The 10,724-nt window shown below is 40.2% G+C and overlaps 3 protein-coding genes across 9 annotated transcripts in view; all 3 read right to left on the bottom strand.

The window, feature by feature from the left end:
* pxk (PX domain containing serine/threonine kinase) overlaps window positions 1-5,908 on the bottom strand; it is a 20,166-nt gene extending 14,258 nt beyond the window's left edge. Inside the window, exons 1-3 of one of the 2 annotated variants that reach the window (XM_020611133.1) lie at window positions 5,525-5,908; window positions 2,871-2,921; window positions 2,341-2,388 (exon numbers count right to left, since the gene is read on the bottom strand). In XM_020611133.1, coding sequence (XP_020466789.1) covers window positions 2,341-2,388; window positions 2,871-2,921; window positions 5,525-5,626 — 201 coding nt within the window. In that variant the 5' untranslated portion in view covers window positions 5,627-5,908. The remainder of the gene's footprint in view (window positions 1-2,340; window positions 2,389-2,870; window positions 2,922-5,524) is intronic. The other variant, XM_020611134.1, reaches the window with a different exon arrangement.
* Window positions 5,909-6,925: 1,017 nt separating this feature from the next.
* On the bottom strand, window positions 6,926-7,400 carry LOC109966375 (hydroxyacyl-thioester dehydratase type 2, mitochondrial-like). The gene is made up of 2 exons (XM_020611173.1): window positions 7,391-7,400; window positions 6,926-7,347 (listed from the first exon to the last, which is right to left on the bottom strand). Exons 1-2 carry the CDS (start codon window positions 7,398-7,400, stop codon window positions 6,926-6,928), a joined length of 432 nt encoding a protein of 143 aa, XP_020466829.1.
* The window catches only part of rpp14 (ribonuclease P/MRP 14 subunit), a 4,848-nt gene continuing 1,442 nt past the window's right edge, over window positions 7,319-10,724 (bottom strand). For all 6 annotated transcript variants that reach the window (XM_020611156.1, XM_020611154.1, XM_020611152.1 and 3 more), the window contains exons 3-6: window positions 10,112-10,196; window positions 8,881-8,957; window positions 8,700-8,778; window positions 7,319-7,491 (exon numbers count right to left, since the gene is read on the bottom strand). In XM_020611156.1, the coding sequence (XP_020466812.1) occupies window positions 7,408-7,491; window positions 8,700-8,778; window positions 8,881-8,957; window positions 10,112-10,196 (325 nt within the window). In that variant the 3' untranslated portion in view covers window positions 7,319-7,407. The remainder of the gene's footprint in view (window positions 7,492-8,699; window positions 8,779-8,880; window positions 8,958-10,111; window positions 10,197-10,724) is intronic.

Genomic DNA, 10,724 nt, shown 5'->3' with positions numbered 1-10,724 from the left:
TGTTATCCAGGAATGATACAAGTCACAACTGAGACCATGTGACATACAGTAGACCCCAACGTCAGAATGGTTGCAGCCTAGTACAGTGAAGCTTCAGAGATTAAAGATTTCAGGCCATTATTTTTCAGAATCACTCAGTTTTTAAACATTTTTTCTCGCTTCATCTGTGGCATTGTTAGGTGGTAACTGCCAGTTAAGATTTGTACAGGTGTTCTGTGAACTACCTAAAATATAGCCATGTTAAACGGGATGTCAATCAAAGAAACGTGCTCAGTGGGACCTGCTCGTAGCTTTAAAATGGGCTGAAATCACACCAAAAGATGAGAAAGCAGGTCTACTAGCCCTTCACTGGTATGTCAATGAGAGGAAACCCACCGGGGCTGGGCTCTTCAATTTTACTACATGATTTGTCACCAAGGAGCCTGATGGTAATGGTTTTTCCATATTAAGCTCTTGCCTGGCTGACCCCAGAGTATTTTTCCATGAATGCTTCTATGACTCTGCAGTTCCACAAGGACACTGCTTGGATCCAGTTTTATTTAAAATCATTACTTTGTGGAAAGTAATGGGAGTTCAGATTTTAAAAAACAAGAAAATTTCAAGATAATTTGTGAAAGGTGATTTGTTTTTCTTGCCTCCACGTTACAGAGTTATTTTGAGCCATGTTAGCAGTAAGGCTGGAAAATGTCCATCTGTCAGGATCCACCACTTTGATCCAGACAGAAATATCTCAACAACTAACTGATGGGTTGTCATGATATTGTGGTCAGATATTCACGGCTCCCAACGGATGAACCCTACGAACTCTGGCGAGTCTCTAACTTTTCCTCTAGCACCACTAGCAGGATAAACTTTGCATGTATACCGTTAAATACCTAAACATATACCTGCTGGACTGGCTCAAACATTCCATTAATGGTTCCCTGAGAATGAACCCTTACTGAGCCGCTAAAATGTCATTTAGTGTCTCAATAGGTCAAAATGAAATTCTTCCAAATCATTTAATTTTCTAATCACATCGCATCAGTTTCAGCGGTTTAGCGACGATTAGTGAATGTTACCATGCTAACATGCTCAGTTTGGGTGACAAACATGTTAAACACTTTACACAAACAGTGTTACGTAAGCATCTTAGCACTGTCATTGTCAGTCATGGTGTCACTATATGTCACGGAGCTAAAAGATTAATCACGGTGCAATCTTGTTGTTAGAAGCGGGGTGCAGAGTGAGTGCACAGCAGTTTCTGAAGACATTATAGTTGGGAGACTTGGAGCAAAGCAGTGAGATTTTGCAGTACAATCCTAAAAGCTAATCAGTACAGGGACAGTCATCAGAGTGCCCTCTCACAGGACCAGTTGATGACACAACAGCAAAGCCTTGAGTATGCTGTAACAAACCATCACTGAGCTTTCCAAAAGGGGAAGGAGATTGGCCAAGACAAAGCTGGTTTGCGTGGCAGCGGATGTTTGTATGTAAATGTCCATCACAGGACTTGTACACTTCGATTTTACATTACCACGCTCCTGCTATTTTGTTGTAGCAAATAATCCACAATTGACCACCATAGGTTTCTGCGGTGCCTCAAAGTGACAGTCTGGAACGTGACAGTCTGTAATGCTCAGACAAATTTGATACAAAACCAAAAAAGTATTGAGTTCAATTCTAGCTCAAGTATCTCTTCTCATCATTCCTACCTAGACATTGAATTTATAACCAACAATTATTTTTATTATCACAATTAACTGATTAACAATTTGGTCAGTAAACATCAGAAAAGGATGAAAAACCTGGAATCCCATCCTGGACTTCAAGTTGACATCCACAAATATCTTACCCAAACATCTTATTTATGTTAAACCAACAGGTCAAAAACCCCAAAATATGAAACTGCAGTAAAATAAGACCAAAAAAGGAAACATTTTCAAACTTGATAGATTTGAACCAGTAAACCTTTTGTGTTTTTCTTTGAAAAAATAATTTGATTATTAAAATAGAAGCAGATTACCTTTCTGTTGATCGACTGATTAATCAACTAATCTCTGCAGCTGTAATAAGACTGAAAACACAAAATCATTCGCCACAAGGGAACAAGGTGACCTTCAACTTTGTTGTCATCAGTCAGTGTTAAACCACTTTCTTTTCTGGGTCACATTTAAAGGCAGATGTTAGAAGTTTGAAGATTTTTCCTTTAACAGCTAAACAGAGGCTTGAAACGTTCACAGAAACTTCTCAAAGCGCTATTGATGCATCATAATAGTGTCTCTGCTATCGATCTCTGTGCTCAGCACGTCCTAAAACACTCAGAGCAGTCGATATACGAGTGAAAGATGAGAAACTCACCATCAGGCTGCTGTTGAGGACATCGAAGTCGCTGTAACGTCGAATCACCTGAAACACACAAACAAGCCTATCAGTTACAAAATGGTGATGTGACTTGGACAGTTAGTCTCATAACACATCCTTGTTTTTAAACATAAAATCCACAATGTAGGAACTTGGAAACTTTCTAAACAGTAAGTATTAATATTGCACAAAAGGTTGATCCATTCATTAATACTAGGCTTTTTTTTCTTTGGTCGTTTCTTTGTTAGGGATTTCTTCCAAGCCACAATAGTATTCACAACATATCAACCTCTCTTCCTCCACTTAAGTTCCTCTGACTCATTCGGGTACATCAGTTTCCTGGAAATTAAGAATTAAACCACAAACCCTGAAATATATTAAAACGGTTTGTCTTTGTTCCCCCAGCCTGGACATCTTCATTAGCCAATATTTCTGCTTCTCAAACAGATTGGCCTTCCAGACTCATCATTTTCTCTCACAGGCGAATTCACCGACCTGACACCTGAGGTTGTAATTGGTTTATTTACCTGCCAGCTGTTGTCTGAGGACACGCCCCTCTGGACTCGGATGATGTACTCCTAAGAGACAGAGAGAAACCATGGCCTTCAAAACACTATGTTTGCAACTATTGAAATTAATAAAATGTGCAAACAACTTCTTGAACAATGAGACAATGAGGAAAAACATACTGAATAAGAACAAGATAAAATAGCTGTTAGTCTGTGGGCTGTCGACAGTGAGCCAGTTGTGTGTACATTATTGTTAAAGTCGAAATATTGTTAGGAAAGAAGCTTTAAGTAGAAAATAATGGGCAGCTGCAAAGAAAAAAGTCAATTTAATAAAAATAAAGCAAAAAAATCCATTAGGAGAGAAAGGTCACAATAATAAGAAAATAAATTCAGTTTTACAAGACATAATTAAGAAACTGTACTTTAAAAATGTTTAAGTTGTACAACTAAAAATAATATTTAATTTGAAAAAGCCATGATAGTCAAAATTTCACAAGAAAAAGAAAAATCCTGTACACACAAAAACTTGGGAACTGCATGGCTTCATAATCAGCCAGCACTCAGTGTAAAGAAGTGAAGTTCTGACATGCCTTCCTGTCTAACTACCGTAACTCAATACCATCATCCACTGAGGAGATTTGTCATCAGTCTGCCATAATATTTTATCCAGAGCAGCAGCCTGTGTGTTATACATCCTCATAACTGACATCCACCCACACTCTCATCTTTCATCTTTCTGGGAACCACTAAAAACAAACCAACTGTGCATCAATAGGGGGGAGGCAGAGCAGGTCCTCAGTTTCATGTTCCTATAGAAGTCCATGAAACTGAGGACCTGACCTGGAACCTGAACGCTTCACACCTGGTCTAGAAGGCCTAGAAGCACCTCTCGTTTCTCAGCATCCTGGCAACAGACTGCTCAAAAACTGCTAAAAACATTTACCATTGCATGACAAAGAGCATCCTGACATACCGCTGTACAGTCTGGTACAGCAGTAGCACCAAGGCAGACAGGAAAAACCTGCAGCGGGTGGTCCAAATGGCTCAACAACCCCTTATATCCACTAGACAAATGAAGGAAACCACACAACATACAGAGTAAACAAGGTTATGTAGTATTGGATTTATACTAAATTATATTATGACAAATGCCAAATAGGCTATGTCTGTGACATTGAATTGGGTTTTCTTTCTGTCTGGATAGGTTTGACATAACATACTTTTGCTACTTCATGTAACAACACTGCATTGTGCTTACTTCTTTCATTATGAAAAGGACAGGAGGACAGAAAATCTATTAGACCTGTAACCAGAGGGAAATGTGTAGTAGTCCTTGACTGCAAGCTCAAAGAATAAGTCAACTTTGTCCTGTGAAAGCAGGGTGTCTCTGTACATAGGGGCTTAACGTTGGATCTGCTTAAATTACGAGAAATTCTTTAAAATCATCTGACACATTCTGCCTCAAGGAAATATACAACAGTTGTTTTCAAAATTAAAGAAAATCGGCTGTTTTCAAACGGGACTAATGGACGAAAGGAAAAAACAACAGTAACGCAGTGTGTAAATAGAGACACACCTATCGAACATATCCACTGGTATTAACGTCTCCTATGAGATTACGGTTCTTTCTTTATACCAATGATGGTTGGATGCTTGAGATTAGCATGCTAAGCTAACTGGCTAGCTCAGGTGATTTCTGCTGTCAACAAACGCACCAAACGTGGGCCCATTATCGGACAGAAGACAGCTTGCGAGGATTTCGGCTTCAACGTCGCTTCGTCATGTAAACCCTTAGTAAAACGTTGCTACCCAGATCTAGTTAGCTGAACATAGACTGTTCGGTTCTAACTTCAGGAGGAATGCCAAGACAACCTCCGTTTACCATCAGGCTATTTGTTTCCGTCTGATGTTCGCAGACACGTTTACCATCAGGCTATTTGTTTCCGTCGGATGTTTAACTACAGTAATGCCTTTTAAAACCTACATTTAGATACAATCTCCTTTCTATTCGGTATGGATAATTTATAGAAAGCAGCATTTCGCATTGACTAGTGGTTTTTCAACTTTGCAGGAAGCACTCGATGGTGAAATCAATACAAATTACTATTCTAATGAGATATCTGATGAAGGGGATGTATGCCGAATGTTAGATCATTACAAATTCAAAGAGGTCACACGTCTTGCTTTAGATAGCGTATTCCTTTGTCGGTATTAAAATGAAACAATAAGCAAATTGCTTTATATCAGCAGTCTGCTAAATGCAGGAGAGCTTCCGGGAAATTGCTTAATCAGTAACAGCACTAAAAGCCAGGATTCACTTGCCTGCTTGTCCGGTAATGGAGTTATGATGCAACTCTAATGCGCCTTATTAGACACTGTCAACTGACTCACATGGACCGTGATTATGGCTTTGCACCTACGATGACACTGGTATTCGAAGGGTGGTTTATGGTTCATATAATCATTTACAGGAAAGAAGATGAAATTAAGCTTTTACAACTGTCCTCTAATGGAACCGGTGACGCAGCGAAAGACAAATATTTAGGTAGATCTGAAACTCGTACAGCAGTGAGACATCTGTCAGCCCGCAGAAAGCTACAACCTCACCGAGTACAGCAAAACCTGCAGCTTGTTCACCATTAACGGAGCTTTATTTCAAGTAAAACACTCACCGTGTGGGACTGCAGGTTCTGACTGGCTTCAATCACCGCCGTCAGGGGATCGGTATCGTACAGTAGCAGCCTGCCGGGGACCGGCTTCTCCAGGAACGACATCTCGGAGGGTTAATGGTGAACGTCTGATCTATCACCGACTGAAATCGCCGGGAAGCTGAGGAAGAACACCAACAACCCGGGAGAATCAATCTGGCTGGTTAGCTTAGCTTTACCGTAACCAGGAAACGCTGTACTGACTAGACGTCATCTGCTGTTTTGTCGATTTAACTGGAAGCCACTGACTGTAGCTGGGGGCTAGAACACCACGTGACGTCGCGTCACCGCCTCCTATTGGAGGAAGAGGAAGTTCAAGGAAGAAAAAAAAAAAATCATTGAAATAACAGAAAAAAGCTCCAAAAACAAACCAACACAAATCTAAAACTGACCAAAAATATATACCAATATAATAAAATTGTGATAAAATAGCAAAAAGCCTTACTAAAACAAATCTGAAAGAAAATGAAAAACACATACCCGCATACTAAAATATTAAAAGTTGCAGTAAAATCATTTAAATAACAAAAAAGTATATCAAAAACACTCAAATATACAATAATAAGAAAAAAACAAAAACAAAAAAAAAAACCAAGTTTGATATTAAAAAAATTTTCAAAATAAGGTCAAGCCAACTCCTTGTGTCAACAGCTTTGAACCACATCTCATGGCCTGCCTCACATGATCAAGTTCAGCTTTGGAAAGATCAACTAAGTTAAAGCATGTATTGACTTTTTTTAATCAGACATCAGCTGGGGCTTCAGGAAAATCTAAGAGGCATTTTTAATACTTTTCTTACATGTTATAGACTAAACAGGACTCTTGTAATCGATATCAAATTTATCAATTTAAATAATTAGCTGCAGCCCTAGAAATCACCTGGTGATGTTATCAGTAGAACCTAACACCTGCAGACTGTTGGCCCACTGTGGTCCATAGTGGACACATGAATTAAAAACTACTCAAGCAGAAAAATGGAAGCCACAAAGTAAAGGCAATAAAAGTTGTTTAGTCTCAGACTGTGACAAGGAATGGACTAAAGAAATTAAATTAGCATTTTTATTCTCCACTATGGGTTTCACACAAACAGAACAGAGCAAGAGCAAGAGCAAGCAAATTAAATACACTAAATATTAAATTAGACTGACACATCTCTGGTCAACACTTGTCGTCAGATGTCAAGCATAAAACAGCAAAATTAACATCATGAAGTAAACATGGAGCAAATTCCATCCAAAAAAGCTGAAAGTAGAAAATCAATTTGAACCAAGTTATCTCATGAGACACATTTTGCATGATGTGTGTGCTGCAGCATATTTAGTCATTTCAACTGTCACATCAGGTGCTATGACCTTCTCGCCCTCCTTACTCCCTCTGCTGCTGCTCCTCAGGCATCATCACCATCACCTCCCCCTCCATCACCACCTTGTCCTTGACTGAGCACGTCACAGCAATGAAGGCAAATGACATTTTGATCTTGCGGACCTCAGCTTCAGCCAACACCTCCTCGCCGACATACAGCGGTGCAGGGAATCGGATTTCCTGGTACAGGAAGATGCAGCCAGGGCCGGGCATCTTGGTTCCGAGCACGGCCGAGATCAGCCCATTGATGAGGACGCCATGGACGATGGGCATCTCAAAGGAGGTGGTGCGAGCGTAAGTGGGGTCCAGGTGTAAGGGGTTGGTGTCGCCAGTCAGCTCAGCAAACAGCTCCACATCGTGAGAGGAAAACGCTTTGGTGAGGGAGGCTCGCTGGCCAATGTGCAGCAGCCGGCAGGAGGGAGGAGCTGGTATGATGGACGAGAGGCACAGTTGGGGTTTGTTAAAGACACTCCTCCATATAAAACTCATCCTGAAGATGATGACGCACTGCCTTCGTCCAGCTGCAGCTCTCGACTGTTTCCTGTCAGAGCCAGCAGGAACGGAGACACCTGAAGACAACACAAGACAAACCTGTCAACATGAGCAATGTTTTTTCTCTTTCCAAGTGCAGAGGTTTGCTCTTGATCTTGGGAACATATCTGTGATCAAATATTCCGATTCAAGGTTCACATTTACTCTTGTCACTTCAGCTATCTCATAGCTTGATGGTTTTTTAGACAGTCAAATGAGTCTCCATCAGCCAGATCACAAATGTGATTGGAATCTGTCTTAGTTTCCCTGGGTGACATGAAAAGCCCTGAATGTGAAGCTACTTGGTAGCAACTGAAACCCACAGAACAGCAGCGAACTTTTTGTTCTTCTCTTACAGTTGCTAGGTAGCTAGTTTTAGCCCAATAACAACTGTCTATAAACTAACAGAAGCATACAGATCAATAATATTTATGAACTACAAGTGAAACAAAGACTTTGTCATCATGATGCTCTCTAACAGGGTCACAGTGAGTTTTCTTTAGCAAGCAACTTGCTCAGGTATTAGCAATCGTGTAGAATTTTGCCAAATAATGTTCAGTTCCCTCCTATACTTAATTACTTGTTATACAATAGCACTTGAAACAAACTGAAGAACAGCAGACCATCTCTCCAGAAATATACTGGTATACTCCATGACAAGAAGGACTGAGTCTGTCATCAAATATAAAGGTGGAATTACGAAATACTGAAAAAATAAAAGGTTGAATCTCAATAATGAAAGGTGTACTGACTTTTGTTGCATTGAGTTCCAACTGTGGGGCTTGAATCTTAATATGGTCAACTTTAACCGTTATGTTTAAATTTTAAATAACAGCAAACATTTTTGACTGATCAACTTAGAAGTAATGCAGTTTCTGCAAGGGGATACCATTTTTGGCATTTAAGTGATGTTGCAGAGGCGTACTCGCTCCTGTTGTATACTATAGAAAGACATACTAGCTGAGAGAATATTACTGTGTACAAAAGATGAGGTCACACAATCGGTGCTCCAGAGGATGATCCTGCACAGCTACAAAGACTCAGCTGGCAGCCAAGATTATGATCAGTTAAAAAGAATATCAATTTTGCATTTCGTTTAGTTTAGCTATCTTGTAGTCAACCGGATTAACTTAAATTACATTCATACCTGAGAAAAATCTGAAATTTGACTGTGGCGACTTCTCTTAAATCACTGTGCACGTCACAAAATGAATCTGTAAACAGAAATGAAATTACGTTTGCTGACCTGTAGCACTCTGAAGGCACAGGCCTGGCTCTGGTAAGAGCCCAGCAGAGTCAGGGAGCTCCACAGCTTCACCAAGCCTCTGAAAACACACACACTATTAACACATCTAGTCTATGTCAATCAGTCCCCTATGACAGGTAGGGAAACTTTCTTCCCATCCTTCTGCTACTGATGATTTCACCTGCTGTGAACACGCAGAAGTGCAGTGAGGGTGTCTTCATCATACTTCAACAGGTCAAAGGGCAACGCCGCTCCGACCTGAAGGAAATTGAGACAAATGCATTTTAAAAATTCCCTCTGCACCTCAAGTAGCTCTGGAGGCATCCTGCAAACAAACACAAAATCTTAACCTCTTTAAATGCAAAGAAAATATAACTGCAGCTTATTATTTTTGTTTCTGATTGTTAGAAATTAGTGAAAGATGCCCATCATAGTTTCCTATCGTCAAAGGTGATTTTTACCAAGATTCTTATTTTGTCTGAGCATCACTCCAAACTCCAATGCAACATAAGGAAAAGCAGCAGGAAAACTGGGCAGATGGAACAAGGGAATGTGTGGTATCTTTAGCTTGAACTAGAATTATGGCTTCACTAACCAGTCAAATTCACAGGTACAGGACAGAAGTGAGGTCACTCATTTTGACTTTTGGCCACCAAAATCTAATCAGTTCGTCTTTGACTCCAAGTGAACACTTGTGCCAAAACGGAAGAAATTCCCTCAAGGAGATATATATAGCATTAACAAAAACAGGCCGTAAGGGCAGGCAAACAACCCAAAAACATAATGCCTCTGGCTGTGGCTGTTGGCACAGAGACACAGAAATGTCTTGATTAATTAACTAACTGATTAGCAAAATAGTTGCCAATTAATTTTGTCAATTTCCTCATAATCATAAAAAACTAACAAAGAAACAGCAAATCCTTAAGCAAAACCTCAACGTTTTGAGAAATAAGCTTATTTCATTTTGCTGAATGAGGGATGAATGACACTGACGCCACTCTATGATGTTTAATAAATCTGCAAACATTTCTCAAAACATGACTGGCTGTCAGTGCAGACTGATGGGGAGATAACGCTACAGTCAGCAGCTGGTTAGCTTATCTTAGCATAAAGACTGGAAACAGGGAGGAAGAGCTAGCCTGGCTCTGTCCAGCAGAAAGTACCAGCACCTTTAAAGCTCACTAATCAACACAGAATGCTAACTCATGACTCTCCACCAGAACACTGATAAAGCATTTCCAAAAAATGTCAAACTATTCCTTTTTGAAGCTTAAAAGATGAATTCATCATTAAAACTATGTTGATCAACTTGTTACTTTCAGAACTAGTCAGCCATTTTCACAGGGCCTCAGTGCCAGAGATCACACCGTGTACAGCAGGAACTGAACTGAACTGAGGACCAATGACCTCACCTCACCATGCAGGCTCTTCAGGCCTGTGATGATGAAATGCTTCAGTTCAACTGCACTCAGTCTGGTAGACTCATCCCCCAGCACACTAAATGCACAGAGAAATATCAATTGAAATTAATGTGCAAGTATTCCACACAGACATGTCTAGATTTCAGAGAAAGCCACACATTCAGATTTACACACACACACACACACACACAAAACTGTGCAAACATTTTAGGTACTAAAAGCAACATGAGGATGCTTTCAAAATAGTGCTACAACTAGTTTTACTAATTTCATAAAAATACAGTAAATAGTAAAAAATCTAAATCAAATCAAGATTTGCTGTCACGCCCCTCTGCCTTTAAACCTGTACACTGTTTTTCCAGCTACTTAGCAGGTCAGTGGTTCCAGCATCATGGAGAACCTGCCAGTTCTTTTGCGGACTCAGGCTGTCTCAGTGTCTGTGTCTCTTCATGTGATTCCAGACTGACTCCATGATAAGATCGGAGCTCTATGGGGGCTGGACCATCTGCTGCAGGACTCCTGTTTCTTCTTGTTCTTTCTGACTCTGGCTGTATGTTTGGGCTCATTGCCAGTCAGCAGGCACATAGAGATGCTTCCTTGATGG

This window comes from Monopterus albus, unplaced genomic scaffold (assembly GCF_001952655.1).
Source record: "Monopterus albus unplaced genomic scaffold, M_albus_1.0 scaffold110.1, whole genome shotgun sequence".
Classification (NCBI taxonomy): domain Eukaryota; kingdom Metazoa; phylum Chordata; class Actinopteri; order Synbranchiformes; family Synbranchidae; genus Monopterus; species Monopterus albus.
Note: the sequence above shows the minus strand (reverse complement) of the source record. Positions and strands in the feature narration are given on the sequence as shown.